The 21,391-nt window shown below is 35.9% G+C and overlaps 1 protein-coding gene and 1 pseudogene across 1 annotated transcript; both read left to right on the top strand.

Annotated features, from left to right (window-relative positions):
• Positions 1–13,273: 13,273 nt before the first annotated feature.
• LOC149133193 (zinc finger BED domain-containing protein 5-like) lies at positions 13,274–14,546 on the top strand (annotated as a pseudogene).
• A 149-nt stretch (positions 14,547–14,695) lies between these two features.
• LOC106877499 (general transcription factor II-I repeat domain-containing protein 2B-like) lies at positions 14,696–15,361 on the top strand. Its single transcript, XM_014926424.2, has one exon. The coding sequence runs from the start codon at positions 14,696–14,698 to the stop codon at positions 15,359–15,361; it is 666 nt and encodes a 221-aa protein (XP_014781910.2).
• Positions 15,362–21,391: the final 6,030 nt, after the last annotated feature.

Genomic DNA, 21,391 nt, shown 5'->3' with positions numbered 1-21,391 from the left:
CAACAGCAGATCACGAACAAAGATAAATAGATGATATATGATTAGCAATAATTGTTAGCAGTGTATACATACATACATACATACATGCATAAATATATGCATACATACACACACCTTTTTTTGGAACATTGGATCTCGAGGCACATCACATACACCTATAAATAATCCTTCCTATTATAGACATAAGGCGTGAAATTCTGATGGAGGAGGCTAGTCAATTGTTTCGATTCCAGTGCTCAACTGGCACTTATTTTATCGACCCCAGAAGGGATTAAAGACAAAGTCGCCCTCGGTGGAATTTGAACTCAGAACATAAAGACAGCCGAAAGGCCGCTAAACATTTTAACCGACGTGCTAACAATTCTACCAGCTTGCCGCCTTAAAGAATAGCTTGTAATTATTGGGTTGAAAGAACCTTTCAGACTGAAAAACCTAAAATTTGCTCGTCATGCCTGCAGATGTGGGTTTGTGTCTCACAGGAGGCCTTCGACTTCATTGTAATGTGCCACGTGATCCAATGTTCCAGGAAAGAAACATTTCACATTCTCCTGAGGTTTTATAAAATTCTTATGATGTCCATAATATGTGTATATATGTATATGTGTGTGTATATATATATCTTATATAATAAAACAGAGTTAGTGTGTGTGTGTGTGTGTGTGTGTGTGTGTGTAGCTGAATTGTGGATACATTAAGTACGCAAAAATGTTCCTACTATATTTTTGATGTGCGGGGGCAAAAAAAACAAAAAAAGTTTCCTGGTGCACCTTTCCATGGTGTGTTGTCCGCTCTTCAGAGAAGTACCCAATCTTCCTTCTCCAATCAAGTGTAGAGAATATTCATATACAATATTACGATATAGAGCCGTCATAAAGTAAGCTGGTGCTATTATTGTTGTTAGCTTGATTTGCATTTTCGTGTCTTTGACATACTTCGTGCCAACTCAACATCACGTATATTGAAAGAACCAACACTTATTTAAATAGTTCTTGTTAGTTAAGAATAGTTATTTTTATAAAAATTCCTCTAACAACCAAAAATTATATAGACACTTCCATACGCACGCATACATCTGACTAATTGTATCTTCATACCTATATAAATATAAACATGTATAAGTCTTGTTTCATGAAGACAATTCGTGTATAGCTCTGCAAATTATGTTGATTCTAGAGCGTCTGTGCTGATGAGAACACAGATGTTATTACATAAGTATAACGTTAATGTTCGAAACTGCAGTCCATAGATAACTCTTTATTCTGTATATTTTGTCCTGTTCTGGCGTTTTGCGAAATTTTTCTGGAGAACATTATTTTTCTTTGTGGTTGGGTCGTTGATGACCTCTTTCTAGCATATTGGATGTCCACCTAGTAGTCATCCCTTATACACGTATAAACATGTATATATATGCATGTATGTGTGTGTGTATGTATGTGTTTATGTGCATATATACATACATACACACACACGCACATATATATGTGTGTGTGTGTGTGTGTGTTGTGTGTGTGTTGTGTGTGTGTGTGTGTGTGTTGTGTGTGTGTGTGTGTGTGTGTGTGTGTGTGTGCGTGAGAAAGGCAGAAAAGCATATGTTTCGCATATTGTTCATACTTTAGTTGTATTCAAAAGTCGTTTCCTTAAGATAAACACCGCCATATGTACAATTACATAATTGTGACGCGTAATTAGTATAAATTTAATCAAATTAAGAGTCAAATTAATTTTTGTTTACCCAAATCATTAGGAATGAGATGTAATCAGGAAACTCAGTCTGGTTTAAATAAATGGAGACCGAGAGATGTTTATTCATCAATTCTCTATATGGAAGTGTGTGGTGGAGGAGGGGCATGAGTGTGTGTGGTGGGAGTGTGGAGGGAGTGTGTAGGGCTAAAGAGAGAGAGAGAGAGAGAGAGAGAGAGAGAGAGAGAGAGTGTGTGAGGAGAGAGAGAGTGTGTGAGGAGAGAGAGAGTGTGTGAGGAGAGAGAGAGTGTGTGTGTTTGTGTCTGTGTGCGCGCGCGCATGTGAGTGTGATGAGGAACACGTAATTTTCTAGAGTCTTAACCGTCATGTGACGGGCAACTCTGAATGTATACTTTTGCCACCATGGGTAATATTCAATAAATACGACATACAATGTGGAGGCGCAATGGCCTAGTGGTTAAGGCAGCGGACTCGCGATCATAGGATCGCGGTTTCGATTCCCAGACCGGGCGTTGTGAGTGTTCATTGAGCGAAAACACCTAAAGCTCCACGAGGCTCTGGCAGGGGATGGTGGCGAACCCTGCTGTACTCTTTCACCACAACTTTCTCCCACTCTTACTTCCTGTTTCTGTTGTGCCTGTAATTCAAAGGGTCAGCCTCGTCACACTGTGTCACGCTGAATATCTCCGAGAACTACGTTAAGGGTACACGTGTCTGTGGAGTGCTCAGCCACTTGCACGTTAATTTCACGAGCAGGCTGTTCCGTTGATCGGACCAACTGGAACCCTCGTCGTCATAAGCGACGGAGTGCCAACAACAACAACGACATACAATAGTTATGATTCGGCTTTTACCAAATTTCTCGGTGCTTATACAAAGTGATGAAATGAACGCTAATTTTCAGAAGAAAATATATATATTACCTCAAAAAATAAACATGTAATTTGTATAACTCCTCCCATATCTATTCTGTCATTTAGCGCTTCCTCTCCGTTTCCTTGTAGCACCATACCTTCTCCCCTTTCATTTTCTGTGTCTCTGTTCTCTCTTGTCAGTTTGCTCTGTTAACATATAAATATCCATATATTTATTACTTGAATTTTCATCGGTTGAAAAATTTCAGTCTGTGCCCTTTTCTCTATTTACATGCATACATGAAAAATATATCTTGTATATCAAACCCAAGCTGGTCTGTTTATTTACCTATTTGCATCATTTTCTTCCCGCACCCCCCTCTCTCTCTCTCCCTCTCTCTCTCCCTCTCTCTTTCCCTCTCTCTTTTCTCTCTCTCTCTCTCTCTCTCTCTCTCTCTCCCTCCCTCCACACACCCACATATTAATATTAATGACGAGAAATACTCCACGGATGCAGATTTTATGTCTTTATTAATGCATTTCTGCATTTGTTTGGGCATGACATGTATTTTTATGGGACCACTTCACCATATCCGTGGGATATATATATATATATATATATATATATATATATATATATATATATATACACACATATATATAACCATAAGATATGGTGCTCCAGCATGGGCACAGTCAAATGACTGAAACTGAGACAAGTAAAAGAATAAAAGAATATATTACATACACACACACACACACACGTATACATATATAATTATATATATATATATATATATATATATATATGATCACTCTTACTTTCCCTTAGGATCTACTGAAATACATCACATTCTTTATTCTTTAGCATTTACCGCATATGTATAGATTCAACACTAATTCTGTGATTTATATTTTATATCCCAAATTGTGGAACGCTTTAGAGTAGAGAATCTTCCTTATGGGAGATTTTGTTCGTGGCTTCAACAATGTGACTCTATTTGCAATACCACCTGTTATTCTTTACGTCGCCTACAAACTATATTTACACGAGTTTATTTTTCTTGCAGCTTTCTCTCATGCGATCCTACACTGATGACGTGAATACTCATGCATATTTTTATGTGTTAATTTCGCAGCAACATATCACTTTCAGCGTAAAAATAGTATATATATGCATTCTGATTTAATAGGAATGTCATATTTGATTTTTCAGTCTATTCCTTATGCACTACGTATAAATAGACATTGGTGACTACCTATGTAATCAAGTCAGCCATTATATGTATATGGATCTGATCGAGTGCAGTGTTTGTAAAACCTGTTATTCCTGCATTTTCTTCTCCAGATATAGTAGATGATATTTTCATAAAGACTTCTTCTGAAGAATCAATTTTCATATATAATATGTTCATCAAAGTTGACAAACACATTCGATTTTGAAATGAAACATCCCAACAGCACTAGATCCCGATCCCTTTCTCTTCACGAGTTTCGATTCAGAATTACAGAGAAAGGTGTAGCCATTACAAACAATTTCCAAAAGAATTTTGTTTGTTGAAGCCTACTTTTGCACTACAGATCAGTTCTAAATACCAGAAACAAAACTGCCTACGAATGAAATTAAAAAGTATGTATACACAAGCGATGCAGCGAAACGGGTGACAGAGCCACCAACACCAAGAAGTCCCAAAGGGTGATAATGAACAGTGGTTAACCAGCATTCTTTGGCTTGATTATACAACACCAACGATGGTCTACATCTCCAACAGTATTTACTTTTTAAAAATTACCGATAGCAAAAGTAGCAAACTTAAAGAATAAGAACAAGGATCGTTATGTTTGACTAAGCCCTTCGAGACGATGCTCCAGAATAGCTGCAGTCAGATGACCGAAACAAGGAGAAGATAGAAGATGAAAAGAGACAATACTTTGATAACTATTGTTCTTACACCTTTTTTCGATACATCTTAATATTTTTATTATATCATTTTCAATCATAATTGTGTGGATGAAATCCTACGACACTAAGAAACAAACTGTTTTAGTGAATCACTTATTCTTTGTTTGACTCTTACACCGCTCCTCTATCATTTGGTTTCCTTCCTCTTACTCTTTTCTCTCTCTCTTTCTCTTTTTTCTATTTATTTCTTTAGCTTTGCATTTACCTACCCAGTTATATGTATGAGTATGCGTACATAAAATAAAACATACAGATCTTCACATGTACTGACGCCAAACGCTTGCATGTGTTCACACGTACGTCTACGTGTACAACTACCCTGTTGATGTTGGCGAGAAATCTAGAAATAAAGCTAAATAATAACATACGCACACATACATACATATATACAGACAGTCAGACAGATAGATAGACTGACAGACAGACAGACAGACAGACAGACAGACAGACAGACAGACAGACAGACATATGTATGTATATGCATGAGTGTAAACGTACGTGCATACATATATGCATGTATCTATGTATGTATATGCGTGCGTGCGAGTGTGTGTCCTTACGTATATTCTTTACTTCGAATATGAGTTGGCCGTTGATTCTGCTCGATGTTTCCTTGCTATCCCATTCTGTTCGATCAATAAACGATAAAGGTCAAACACGAGGCTAATTCTGTTGTAGTCGTAAGGTCTCGGCTGTTCTCTTCGATCCGTTGCCTAGTTGCTAAAGACAGAATTTAAAAAAAAAATTAATATGGCTTCCAAAATCTTTCGGTGATTTCATACAACGTTTGTGTGTTACTTTCTATCGATTTGTAACGTAGAGTTTGTTTTGGTATTTTAGCCTTAACCATATGTATTTGTAGCGAATATCCTGTACCCTACTTTCTCGTGTTCGATATTTTAAGATTTGTAGCTGTTGTTATTGTAATTTTTCTGGCAGTAGGTCGTCCCTTAGTGACGAGACCTATGATCAAAAGAATTGCAACTTGATAGATAAGTGAATTTTTCAGGCATAGTTCATCAAGCTATACGTTATTCATTGTTATAATGTTTAACAGAATATATCAATAGATTTTTCGCCATCACTGTATGTATTATTACACAGATATTAATTTGCTTTGTCTTAATATACATTTTTTTTTTTTGCATACAGTAGAAGAAAACTTTTTCGATTTGATACACCAGATTCGAGGTGTGGTTGTTTGGTAAGAAGTTTGCTTGCCAACCACATTTTTCCAGGTTCAGTCCCACTGGGTTGCACCTTGGACATGTATCTTCCACTCTAGCCTTGGATCCAGCAAAGCCTTGTGAGTCGAAACTGGAAGAAGCCCGTCGTATTTATGTGTGTGTGTGTGGAGGGCTATGTCTTTGTGTCTGTGTTTGTCCACCACCACCACCACCACCACCACCACCGCTTGACAACGGATGTTGGTGTATTTACGTCCCCGTCACTTAACGGTTCGGCAAAACAGACCGACAGATTAAGTACCAGGCTTGAAAACAGTACCAGGATTAAAAACAGACTGCAAACGAATTTGTGTTTGCGCCGAAAGGAACCAGGTTTCAACGTAGCACTCTTCCACTAATGACCATAGATGAGTATATTTATTGTCATTTAATAAACCAAAAGAAATGGCGAGGGGGGGGGGGGAATGTCTCCAAAAAAAAACAACCAAATAACGAGTGAATGTGGTAATTTCAACTTCCGGCGTATTAAAAGTAGATTCATTTGATTCGTTAAAATTGCAAAACTTTTCAGTCTTTGAAGTTTCGTAACTTCGTTGTTTTTAATTATTCAAAAATATTTTTATTTTTTTAATGGTTTTTTTTTTTTTTTGCCAATTCCATGAAAAACTATGTCCGCGGAGAAAATTTTCCAAGAAATCGAATTTGGTGTGTCTTTCATGTAGACACTAGATAAATTTTTTGACACAAAACACTGCAATAAAACACTGTTAATGCGTATGCATTAGCAATTTTATTAACCGTATTACTGTTAAAAATACGTTATAAATGTAATTTGGGATTTCCAATTTACTTAAGCCTTTGATTATATTAAGTCTATATGTAGTGTCTCTGTAGATAGCTAAAGAGGATGCTCGGTTGCTGATAAAAGCTAATGCAGAATAAATACTAGTCTAGCTTTCCTTCTGTTTTTTTTTTCTGTCCACAATGACATTATATATAAAGACGTTTATCCTTGTCTATAAAAATACTGTTGGTCAAAAATGTATAGGCGCGTGGCTGTGTGATAAGAAACTTGCTTTCCAACCACATGGTTCCGGGTTCAGACCCACTACATGGCATCTTGGCCAAGTGACTTCTACTATAGCCTCAGATGTGTAAGTGGATTTGGTTGACGGAAACCGAAAGAAGCCCGTCGTATATATATATATATATATATATATATATATATATATATGTATATATATATATATTCTTTTATTTGTTTCAGTCATTTGACTGCGGCCATACTGGTGCGCCGCCTTTAGTCGAGCAAATCGACCGCAGGACCTATTCTTTGTAAGCCTAGTATTTATTCTATCGATATCTTTTGTCGAACCGCTAAGTTACGGGCGCGTAAGCACACCAACATTGGTTGTCAAGCGATGTTGGGGGACAAACGTCTTTGATTGGCTAAAATTACCCAAATACAACTTTAACGCGAAATAACTTCTAAAATACGAAATTTTGTCAAAAATGTTCAAGGCAAACCGTGTTCTTCGTGAGATATTCCACTAGTATAAGAAATTTCAAAATGTTTGGTTAAAAAAAAATTGATTAAAATATCTGTGCGCCAAATTGAACAGATTCTGTCCGTCTTTGTTGGAGACGGAAAAGAGAGATTTGAGGGGGATTTAGCCGATGTTTCTCCAAAAGATGAGCGGCCATTTTGGTATCCCCCTTCCTTGATGTTTGTCCGACTTTCTGCTGTTTGTTACAATGTTGTGGACCTCGTAATTGATCCAGTCTCTTCTCATATCAATGGTATTTATAGACGTGTCTGTACAGAGATGTGTGTACGTGCTTGTGTGTGTGTGTTTGTGTGTGTGTGTGTGTGTGTGTGTGTGTGTGTGTGTGTGTGTGTGTGAGTGTGTGTGTGTGAAGCACCTTGACTGTGGACAACGCTAGCTTATCTGATTTAATACTTGCGTGATTTAAAGGATTTATCACGCTACGGCTATTAATACGATCTGGTCTGGATTGAATATGCAAGGGTTAATATAGTTATACCGCTGCGTCACTCAAATCACATTGATTAGTCAGTCTGGCTTGACTGTAATACAAACTGTTAGACAGGATATCATATAATACAATATTTGATATAATACGTGTATCTGTATATGGATGCATGTATGTATGTATGTATGTATGTATGTATGTATGTATGTGAGTGTACATATGCATATATGAAAGTATGTGTGTGTATGTGTGTATGTGTGTATGTGTGTGTGCGCATGCCTGTAAATATATGTATGTATGTATATATATATATATATATATATATATATATATATATATATATATATATATATATATATATATATATATATATATAAAATAACAACAACAACTGCAATAATAATCCTTTCTACTAAAGGCACAGGGCCTGAAATTTGTGGGGAGGGGACTAATCGATTACATCGACCTCAGTGTTTTATTTGATTTATCGATTCATCTCACGTTACTCTGCGATCACTTCCACACCTGACGCGTGGTATACAGTGCTCTGTTCAGGCAACGTCGATTTGATGGAGAGAGTGAGCTAATGTGCGGTACGAACATTTGATCATTATAAACAGATCATTTGTGCTGGCCGTTCAGCAAAAGCTGAACGCTCATGTGTCGCCTTGGACGGGAGAGTCCATCATACATATGCATAGCTTTAATTTTATCACAGATGCGAGAACAGTACCTCATTGTGGTTTTTTTCCTGAGCTCTGTAGAGAATTAGTAGCTGTTGGAGATTGGAATATTTTCTGGATCTGAAGAGAAAGGCCAGTCTTTGAGATGCTGTCTTTGTCTCGTTAAGGATGCGCGTTAGTCGGAAGAGATCGTCAGTGAAAGGGGAGACTAGCGTTTGGAGCAATCGCGAAGACCTCCGTTGCGTGTTTATAATGTTTAAGAGGGAAACTGAAGTGCGATGAAGTTTTCTATATGTGTGTGTGTCTGTATATTTATGTATGTGTAAGCTTTTGCTATGTTTAGATGCATGTCCTGTATATGTGTGAGCGTGTATGTATGTGTATGCATGTGTGTGAGTGCGTGTGTATGTGTGTGAGAGAATGTGTGTGTGTGTGATAGAGGAAGAGAGAGAGAGTGTGTGTGATAGAGAAAGTGAGAGAGAGAGAGTGTGTGTGATAGAGAAAGAGAGAAAGAGTGTGTGTGATAGAGAAAGAGAGAAAGAGAGTGTGTGTGAGTACGTGTGTGTGAGAGAGAGAGTATGTGTGCATGTGTGCGTGTGGGAGAGAGAGAGAGAGAGAGAGAGAGAGTGTGTGTGTGTGTGTGTGTGTGTGTGTGTGTGTGTGTGAGTGTCTGTGCCTCTGTGTGTCTGTATCTGTGTGCATACGTGTGTATACATGCCATAAGTAAACTGTGGGGCAGCAGCTAAGACTTCGTAGGGTAAAAAAGACATAGTCAAACAAAACACAAAAATAAAAAGCATTTTTATTTTAATTCCAAAATAAGAAGAAGACATTGCAAGTGAGAGGTGTCAATCGCTTCAGCCGACCAATACGATGGGTTATAACGAAAGCAATGAAATTCAGCAAATCTACATTTGTTTGATTCAGCTGACTATAAATATATATATATATATATATATATATATATATATATATATATATATATATACCACACTGAGAGAACATTGGAACTAACTTATTGATTGAGTCAGAGATAGTTTTTAGATTATTATCATTACACGATAAAACCCGGATAATGTTGTTTTTATTTATCTATTTATTCATTTAGTTATTTATTCATTCATTCATTTGTTTATTTATTTATAGCATACTGCGAGATAAAAAAAAAACGGATGTTCGGTTCTACCATTGCTGATATTAATTTTAATCGATCATGTTGGTAGCTGTTCGTTATTTGAGATCTCAATTATGGTTTTGATTTCTCTCTTCTCTCTTTTTTGTTTTTATCACATACGAAAATACGCGACACTACTAAGATTTTGTATCAGTGAACAAATACTCACGCAGCAAGATACAATTTTATTACATAGCAGCAGCAGGGGTACGATAGATATTTTAAATAGTAGTGAGATACGGTAAGTTCGCTAATAGATAGCAGAAAATAATAAATATATTAAACGGCGGCCAGATACAATAAATACGTAATTCGGCTGCAGAATACAACGAATTTATTAAATAGCAATTGAGTAAAATAATTTTCCAAACAGGCAGCAGAAAAAAAGTATTTTAGATAGTAACTGAAAGGATACAGGAAATCCTTAAATAGACAGTAGGATGCAAGCATTAATTCTCAGGCTCTGTGGAAAGATGAGAGGTGACATAACATGACCTTCGTTACTGACTATCAGAGATGCTTGAAACTTAGCGCGCATCATTCTAGGGATATCAGAAGGATCTGCTGACAATCATCTATCATTTTTTTTTCTGCGAAACTTTGAGAATTTGCTGAAATTTTTCTCATTAGAGAAGAACCAAAACATGCTATATTCGTGAGGGATTTTAACCTTGCTAAGTAACCACTTGTCACAGATCAGATGGATTTCCTATGCCTTTGCAGACATGAATTGGTCTCTATTCAGTACATACGAATTGTATCGAATGTCGTTACGTACCACAGTTCTGATAGTCTACTCCAACATTTGAAGTTCTTTGGTGACGGCCTTCATTGATTTTCTATGATCATCATAGATAATGTTTTGAGCCAGATGAATGCACTACGATGTCCTTGTAGTGCCACGCAGTGGGAATGAACCCGGAACCACGCGGTTGGTAAGCAAGCTACTTACCACACAGCCACTCCTGCACCTATAGCATGGTATTATTTATTATAAAAATGTTATCAGATTCAATAAGATGTTTAATTTATTTCTCTTTGATACAGTCGAAACATTTCCACCAGAAGTTTCCAATTCCATCCAAACTTTGTGTACAAAAGATCTTTCAATATTTAGGAAGTTGACAATTTCTAAATCGCTGTGTACCGCACATATAACAACAATGATTGAATGTCTTTTCATTCCTTGTGTTAACATTTTATCTGCCATGAAAGATCTGAAATTTAAAAAAAAATCCTTTTAATTAGCTTGAAGAAAGTAATATGGTGATAGTTAAATGTACTAAAATTTCTCTCGTACCCAGTGTGTTTATGTTTGTGAGTGTGTCTTCTATCTCGATATTGGCTAAAAATACAGCGTTTTTACCAATCTTTAAACCTTTGTAACCCTTTTCTCCAATTTTTTTCTCTGCAACATCATACCTTCATAGCAATGAGACTGGAAGACTACATTATTATAGCCAATTTTCAGATTTTTTACTCCCTTTTAAAAAATGCATATTTTGCGAATGAAAAAAACTAGATCCATGATTTCTGCGCGTCATAATGGAATCCAAAATGCGGTGCCAGTGTTCAATCTTCAACAACAAAACAGCTTTAAATGAGACATGAAGTTAGACAGGGATGCGTAATCACCCCCTGCACACTTTTCCAGCTTCCGTTCAGCCGTGCGCGAGTTCACTTTGAGCAAACACCTACAAGGTATCTAAATCTCATCCAACAGAGATAGCAAGTTATTCGAACCTGGCAGACGGCTACATTGCTAACTAAACCTCAGTAGAGCTACAGACAATTGTTGACGCTTTGACTGGCGAATATGAAAGCTTGAGTCTCACTCTCAACGTATGTAAAACTCAGATCTTCCGTCAGTAAACATTCAACAAGTAGGACTTTGTTTCTACAATTTGGGCATATGGACATTTAGTGGAAAATTTAGAGCACATCCAATATTTGGATAGCCATATATTACAGGTGTATATATGGAGGAGGTCAAACGCTGGATAAAACGCGCCGGTGAATTGCACACCAAGAAACACACACATACACATACACGTACACTCACACACAAATACAATAGAAAACATCACAAACATACACACATACACAGAAAAGAAAACATTACAAACACACACACAACTCTAGGTACTTTTTGGTTATCTCACCCCCATTAAAAATTGCCATTAAAGAATTGGGTTATCTCTCCACTAAAAAATTGAGTTTAGGTGGCAACAATAGATTGGATTAAAAGAGTTAGATCCTTTTGATTCAATACTTCAACACATTGTTGACATTTAGCCTCCTCAATAAGAATGGTATGATTTGTTATAAAAATGTTATCAGATTCAATAAGATGTTTTATCTTTTCACTTTTCATGTTTATTAATTTTTTTCAGTTTTGTTTTTGTTTTTATTTTATTGAGGTTTAAACAATTTTATTAGTTGAGGGAGATGACCAAATGTACCAATATTTCTCGTAAAATGGGGGAGATAACTCAATTTTTTAATGGGGGTGAGATAACCAAAAAGTACCCAACTCTGTACACACACACACACACACACACACACACACACACACACACACACACACACACACACACACAAACAAACAAACACATGCATACTCACACACATACACACAAGTGGAGACACTCAAAAGAATACATCTAACCCAAAGAAAAATCCTGATTCTTTTTTCAACAAGAGAAATTCTTCACATCATACACACCCATCAACTCACAGCTGGTCATTTTTCAAAACATATTGAAAGGACATTCAACACACTATACACACACACACACACACACACACACACACACACACACACACACACGCACGCACGCACGCACGCACGCACACACGCACGCACACACACGCACGCACGCACGCACACACGCACGCACACACACACACGCACGCACGCACACACGCACGCACACACACACAGAGGTGGACATAAAACCCATTCAATAAATGCTTTTTAGTCACTCTCTTGACTGGAACACACAAAGATTTCTTTTAGACCAGGCGTTGGCAGCCTATGGCACGCGTGCCATGTGTGGCATGCAGACCAATTCACAATGGTACATACGACTCTTGGCAAAAAAAGTAAACGTAAATTTTTGTTTATAACTATATTACAGGAAACGACATCATAATAAATAAATTACATCGTTACATGTCTTTATTTATGATCCATCTACTCAAATCTAAACTATCTGAAGTTAGTTGTATTTGGTAGTATTACACTTCCTTAAAAATATAGTACTACTGAACACAAATAATTTTGATGATACTAAATTATAAATTTTACCACAATTAACTTGTTGCTTGTAAGCTGGCGCTGAAAGCATTTATATGTACTTTATTACTTAAGCCAGGAGCTTGAGCTGCAAAAACATAATTTTTTAAATCAGTTGTATATTTAGCAGTGCAAATCGTGATATGATAAAATTATTTAACCACTTTACAGCAGCCAGTCTAAATAAAGACACTCTTTAAAAAGGGCTCCTACTTTACGGGTCATCTATAAGTAGACGCTTTCAAAAATTATTATCTCATTTTGAGGCCAGTTTTATATTAAATGGAAAGAAAAAGCAGTAGTGAGAAAGGTTTTCAAAGACAAACATGAAAAGTCAAAATTTATACTTATTTTCTTTGGTTTCAATTTCTCCTTTGTGAGTCAAGTTGTCTGATTTTTTTTAGTGTATATCTTTTTTTTCTGTTTATTCTTATCATTTATTTCAATCTATTTATTGTTATTATTACGAAAATTTATTCATTAAATTTATTTCATTAAAAAGATTTTTATTATTATTTTTTTTTTATTCTAATTATTTTTTTAGCTATTTTAATTTCTATTTGTAAAATCTGATTTAAGGGTTTCTGCACCTGTTAATTTTAATTATCAATATACAGTGCCCCAAGATGAATAACAAAAGACAAAAACTTGATGTTTGTTCATTTCAAGATTTCAGGAGATCTGAGTATAGATTTGTACAGCAAAATGATCGTGCTGTGCGTGCATTCTGTTGTAAATCTGTCGTATGTCGTACATCAATTGCACAAAGACACTATCAAACTAGACACCAGACTACATTTAAAAACTCCGATTAGAAAAGTGAAGCCATAAAAAGGGCTATTTCTAGTTACAAAAAATGCACTTCTGCTTTTGTTCAAATTCTTGGAACCAAAAATAAAGTCAACGAATGTAGTTACACAATTGCTCAATGTATAGCTGAGAAAGGTAAACCTTTTACAGATGGAGAATTTATCAAAAAAGCTATTCTGAGAAGTGCAAACATTTTGTTCTGTGATTTACCAAATGCTGGAACAATACTGTCTCGAATTCAAGAAATACCAGCTTCTGCAAGATCAATAAAACAAAAAGTTGGATTACAAAAAGCTGCTGCATTCAGTGTCGCCGTGGTAACAAGATGTTAATGCCTCACTGTCTGCTGATTGGCTAAAATTCCCAAATTTAATTCCAAATAACATCAGATTCTTTAATTTAAGTTACACCAAAATTGAAAACAATCTGAGCAAAATTAAAGGGGGCTGATTTTGCGAATGAAATTAACTAGATCCAATTGCTTTACCACTTCTTATTGGTTGAAACAATCATGAATTAAGGCGGGCAACTTAACTTTTGTTTTGCGGCAAAATTGTCTTACGGCGAACTTTCCTAGAACCGCTGTCGATGAAAGTACCGACGTGAATGACATAGCGCGCCTAGCAATTGCTGCAAGGTACTGTGACAATGATCGTATTTATGAAGAATTCTGTTCTTTGATTCCTCTTACCAATACAACTACTGGACAGGATATTCTGACTGCATTTGTAAATTATTTCGAAAATCAAGGAATTAATATAAATAGAATATTTTGTATTACTACTGATGGTGCACGTGCAATGATTGGAAAGGGAAAAAGATTTGTTAAGCTTCTTGAAAATTATATTGGACGCAATGTAATGAGTTTTAATTGCTGTTAAAATGCTAAGGGCAGGATTTATGTGTGATCAGGATATTTCAATAGATCATGGGGCATCATTTCATAATGATATTACAGAAATTAAAACAGGCCGGTTGACATCAGGAAAATTTAACTGCAAAAATTTCGTCACAAAGCTTGAGTTCTGTCATGGAGACTGTTGTTAAAATAGTTAGCTTCATAGTTTCTCGCTCTTCACTGACTCACAGACAATTGAAGTCCTTTCTGCAAGAATTAGACAGCGAATATGCAGACCTCCCACTACACAGTAATGTCCGTTGGGTTAATCGGGGTAATGTTTTGAACAAATTTGTATCATGCTTAGAAGAAATCAAAATATTTTTTGAAGAGAAACATTTCCCAGAATTGAACAATGAAGACTGGTTATTTAAATTGATGTTTCTAAGCAAATTGATGTTTATAAGCAAACACTTGAATGATTTAAATTTGCATTTACAAGGAAGGGATCAAACAGTACTTGATCTTTTTGAACACTTGAAAGGATTTTTGTTTATATTAGATATCTTTTGGCGTGATATACATAGCAACACTTATAAATACTTTCCAAATGTAAAAGCTTATTCAAATCGATTTAATGTTAATAAAAATGAACTTCAAAAATATATTGCAACGTTGAAAGAAGAATTTTCCAAGCGAGGTAAAAATTTCGAAATTTACGCTCCTATACATTTCTTTCTCATCAAACCCAACTTGACTGATTTGAAAACGAACCCATTTCTATCACTTTTTGAGTGGATGCACGTCGATAGTCTTGAAATGGAAATGATTGAATTAACAACTTCAGAATTATGGTAAACAAAATTGTGGAATTATTAAAAATTCTTGAAAGAAGCTAGATGTCGTTGCCTGAAAGATTCAATTCTTTGAAGAAAATCTCATATGCCCTGCTTTCAGCTTTTGGCTCAACATATACCTGCGAACAAATTTTTTCACATATGAAATCTTTTTTGAGTCCACAAGGAAGTTGTCTGACAATTCAACATTCGGAAGCTTGCGTGAAGCTTTAAGTCACAAATTATGCACCTGATATTGAGAAATTAAATATAAAAAGTACATGGACAAAGTTCTCATTAATTTATAGAAATTTAATGTAACTATTGTTTATACCTTGTTTATAATTTTGTTCTGTTGTTTATAATTTGAAAAAATGTTTTTAATTAATTTTTTAAATAAAATTATATTTGTTTCCACGAAATTTGAATTATTAAAGGGTTAATAACATAGATTTCTTTTTGCGAGTTTCAAGAGCGTAAACTCTTCTAATAAAAATAGTGATATTAGGTTGGCATGCGCAATGCTTTTGGAAGCTAGGTTTGGCACTCCATTATCAAAAAGTTGCCGACGCCTGTTTTAGACAATAAACATCCCTTCTCTCACCCTCTAACACTTTGAATTCTACATCAAACTACATTTAAAGAAAACTTCAAACAAAAAATCTCCAGACAATTTCTTGACCCCAAACAGAAGATAGATTGCTTTTACTTCAAACTTTTCAAATTTTTATACATATTTACTAGTATTTGATAAGATGAAATAGATCGAAACCGGTAATATTAATGTTTTTATTTTTATAATATTTCATTAAATTCCCTCTTAAACTGAAATGTCTTAGACTTAATTCTGTGCTATTTCCACCATCAGCTTTTTTATAATGTATGCATTATGTATGTACACGTGAGTTGGTGTTTGTAAAAGACATGAGAAGACAATATTCAATTTATGTTGTAGAGTTTATTTCCTCATTGGCTGGAAGCTTGAGATTGGAATCTAACGACGAAAGTAATATCCTGTTAGGGCATATAGTCCGGCACAAACTCATCCCTCCATCGTCCTAGTATCAACCGATATCATCTGATCTAACCGATCGATATTTATTTATCTCACATCTGTTCGTTTAAACGAATCGCTCGCTAAACGTTTCTTTATCGGAGAAATCAGTCGAAGCTTGATATTGCTATCAGAATGGTTCCTCTGAAAGCCATATAGACCCGTAAGATTCAACGAAACTAATACAGAACGATTCTAAACGAAATACTCGTAAATTATATTTACAACTACAGCTTATCTGAGAATCGAACAACTGCAAGCAGAGCGTCGTTGATTCGATTTGACGAAACTCTGCTGGCAATCACAACCGTTATTTGTTCATGCATTCACACAGACATTCACGAACGAAACAGTCAAATCCACATATATTTACACACACACACACACACGTCTTTTACCTTTAACTTGTTTCAGTCATTTAGACTGCGGCCATGCTGGGGGACCACCTGTTTTGGGGCTGTATAGGAGGTCATCAGGAAGAGAGTGCTTCTTATTTCTTTATTGCCCACAAGGGGATAAACATAGAGGGGACAAACAAGGACAGACAAACGGATTAAGTCGATTATATCGACCCCAGTGCATAACTGGTACTTATTTAATCGACCCCGAAAGGATGAAAGGCAAAGTCGACCTCGGCGGAATTTGAACTCAGAACGTAACGGTAGACGAAATACTGCTAAGCATTTCGCCTGGCGCACTAACGATTCTGCCAGATCACCGCCAAGAAGAGAGTGCATCTTGGGGAGCTCACTACCAACTTGTACAATGTTTCTCACTTCACTTTTCACCACTGCATTTATACGTTTATTTTTACTACTGTTGTTTATCAGGTGCTGCCTGGTGATATCATACGGCATTCGAAGGCCGTCGGCACTGATCTCAGGCCTCTACCAGCTTCATTTCTTCCTAGGTAGAGCCTGTCAACATCATTATTTCTGTGGAAGTTCCCAGTTGTTGTCAGGATTTTGAGGGTTTTGATATTTATGGAGTGGATTTCCCCATACAGACCAATCAAGTATCCCAAACGTTGGGATCAGCACTGGTACTGCAAATGGATTGTGGGTATTGTTTTGTTGTAAGAAGAGAGTTCCGACTGCCATATTTTCTTAAGTCTGGTGTAATATTCTCGGTTCACTCTTTCTTTATTCACAATGCCTTCATATGATACCTTTTCGTCTGTGCCTAGGTACCTGTAACATTCTTTGTGTGGAATGGGGGAGATAGAGAGATCGTTGATGCTCATGTTTGGGGTTTGGGAGACTGACTTTCCTCGTTCTGTTACCAAATATGAACATTTCTTTTGGCCAAATTCCATGCCTATATCAGCTGAAAATGTTATTAATTCCAGTTGTTTTTTTGGCATTGTTAACCCTTTTAGCATAACTCTTGAGGTCGTCTACAAAGAAATTATGAGTTACATTGATATTTCTAGAAGTTGAAGATCCTAGCATTAACCATTTGTTTTCTGCAGGATGTATGTATGTCTGTCTGCATGTATGTATATATGCATGTATGTATGTATGCATTAACCCCTCCAAACTTTATCCCCCACACACACACACACGTACACAGGTTTTATACTTTAAATTGTTCCAGAGTGAAGGGTCGAAATTTTTGATAATACTATTCCCAAAGACATAAATATTCTCATGAGACATTAAAAAAATTACTCGCTTGAGAATGTTCCTCTTAGTAAATGAGAATAATTGACTAGACGGGAGAATAACCAATTACTATACTGATCAATAGCTGTTGGCTATACTCATGAATAGCTAATGACTATACGGCTTAATAAGCAATGACTATACTAGGCAATGACCAATGACTGTAGTTTGATAGTTTGAATACTTTGTTAGGTCTCAGCCAGAATTGGCTCAGGCCAAGATGAACTTAAAAGCACCATCTGGAGAAGGTATTTAATCATGTTTCATGTTACCTCTTACTTTGGACACTATAGCCCATTCGAGTAAAGAGTTACTGTTTGCAGTAATGTATACGGTTGTCCGTGGTTTGTCTGGAATTTGTAGAAGGAATTTGTTCAGGAACCGTTCGAATGCTATTGGGTCTTTTTTCCCCCTTGTTTGTCTTGGTAGAATGTTAAAGAGTGCCGGGCCAGTTGAGGTGAAATTGTTCTGTCTTAGTGTTGTGATGTGACGTAAGCATGATTTTTGCAGAAGATGGATGATACGGGGACCAACATCATCTTGGCAATGTCGGTGGAATGTTTTTCACATCATGCACATGATATAGTGCTCACGGCAACATTGGAGGGAATACAGTTTGAGCGCCTCAAGCCGAGCCAAGTAATCAAGACCTGTCATGTAGCCCATTTGTGTGTGTGTGTGTGTGTGTGTGCGGGAGAGATTGATCTCTGGGATGCTTCAAAAACTGGACAATATCAATTATTGTACTAGTCAATAACCAATGAGTATACCGGTCAATATCTGCGACAATACTGTACGGACCAACAACCAATGTTATTCTGGTGAATGACCATTAATTGTATACATCTAATCCGAATAAACGCTGCTTCATACATTAATATAGTACACACATCTATAGCATTACGAACATGCTAAAGACTGAAGCATCGTAGAATAATACATCATAAGTTAAGTTGTGTTGATATGGCTGGAAAACTAGGAAAGCAATTGCGTGACTTTTTAGGGAATAAAAGTTAACTTGCTAACGTTTTTGTGTAAGGAAAAGCACACACGTAATTTCGTCTCAAAGAATTCATCGTCGTGGAGCCATTACTGTTTATAGTGCCTCTCTCTCAGACATATCTGCAGTCATAAGAACAGCCATTTTCAATTACTGATATTAACAAAATGTCAAAGGCAATCAAGAGTTCTGATAATGCCAATAACCTATTGAAAATCTAAAAGCCATATAAAGGTAGGCTGATAAAAAAAAATACACTCAGTTCAATGTTAGAAAGTGTAAAACACTCTACAATCAACCTCCTAAAAACCCCAGTAAATTGAGTATATGATACTAGGAACCTGGATAGACGGCAATGCTAAGGGCAGTATTTATGTGTGATCAGGATATTTCAATAGGTCATGGGGCATTATTTCATAATGATGTTACAGAAATTAAAACAAGCCGGTGGATTAAGTAGCAGACTTACAAAATATGTAAGAAATGGAGTCGATTTATTCGACTAAACCCCTCAAGTTAGTACCCCAGCATGGCTGCAGTCCAATGACTGAAACAAGTAAAAGATGGAAGATACTTACATAGACTTTTACTTACATTCTTGCAATCACACATGTATTCGTTCATACATACAGACTTACACTCATATATGTATACATACATACGTACATACATACATGCATACGTACATACATACATACGTACATACATGCGTACGTACATTCATTTTTACAATTATACATTCTTGCATTGATGCATATATACGTACATACATAGTTGCGTACATATATAATATTAATGCATATATGCATACTTATACCCATACATATACACACATACGTACGTGCATACGTTCATACATACATACATGTAGATATATACATACGTACATATATACGCACGTACATACATACATACATAAACACATACATAAATACATAAGTACATACATGTACATATATACATGTACATATACGTATATATGTGTGTGTGTGTGCGCGCGTGTGTACATACATACACGTACGTAGACACATGTACACATATACTGATATATATTTCTTTATTGCCCAGAAGGGACTAAACATAGAGGGGACAGACACGTACAGACAAACGGATTAAGTCGATTACATCGACGCCAGTGCGTAACTGGTACTTTATTTATCGACCCCGAAAGGATGAAAGGCAAAGTTGACCTCGGCGGAATTTGAACTCAGAACATAAAGACAGACGAAATACCGGTAAGCATTTCGCCCATAGTGCTAACGTTTCTGCCAGCTCGCCGCCTGTTGTGTACACATATATTGATATATACGTACGTACATCCACGTGCTTACATGTATACATATGCGTACATTCATACATGCATAATTTTTTTTTTAAGGAATAATAATAACTAGATAGAAATACAAAACACACTAAGAACAAGCACATGAAGAATAATCGATAACGATTTCGTTTAATCAGCCATTGTACATAGAGCAAGACGTTTCAGACATATCCATATTGAATTAAGGACGTTAGCTTTTAATTCGTTTGGATTATATCTGCATAAGTGTGTGTGTGGCTGGCTGTGTCTGTAGGTTCAACCAATATAAGCACTCACACGCACATACACATGCATGCAAGCGAAAACATATTGCAAATAGGTTGGTAAACATGTTTATTCATACATACAAACCTACCGACATATATATATAAACATATATACACAAGAGAAAAAGGCCAGGTCAGTTCCTTCTCAATTTTATTCGATTGTCAAAGAATATGTATGAGAATATGTATATGTATATGTATTTTTCCATATGTGTATTTTCATATGCTGTTTTTAACACTGTTTTTAACAATTTCACCTTAATATGACAATCAGTATGTAACACTACAAAGTTCATACAAAGCTTTATACTTTAAATATATTTTATCATCAAAGAATGTATATATGCATTTTAATACTCAGACTGTTTTTTAACATTTTTTATTATTCTCAAAGACTTTTGATAATCTTTTTCTAAAAAAGTGAAACCGGTTAAGTAAATAAATATTTTTTAAAAATAAGTGCATTTTCAAACCTTCTTTCATATATATATATATATATATATATATATATATATATATGTGTGTGTGTGTGTGTGTGTGTGTGTGTGTGTGTGTGTGTGTGAGTGTGTGTGTGTGTGCGCGTGTGTGTACGTGTGTGTGTATACGTATACACACACACACACACGTATGTATATATATATATATATATATATATACACACACATACATATATAGACAGATACACACACATATGTACATACATTTGTATATACGTATATGAATACATACATATATATACACATA

The sequence above is a fragment of the Octopus bimaculoides genome, chromosome 11, assembly GCF_046866305.1.
Source record: "Octopus bimaculoides isolate indiv1 chromosome 11, ASM4686630v1, whole genome shotgun sequence".
NCBI classification, from domain to species: domain Eukaryota; kingdom Metazoa; phylum Mollusca; class Cephalopoda; order Octopoda; family Octopodidae; genus Octopus; species Octopus bimaculoides.
The sequence above is the reverse complement of the archived record's forward strand: the minus strand, read 5'-3'. Positions and strand labels throughout refer to the sequence as shown.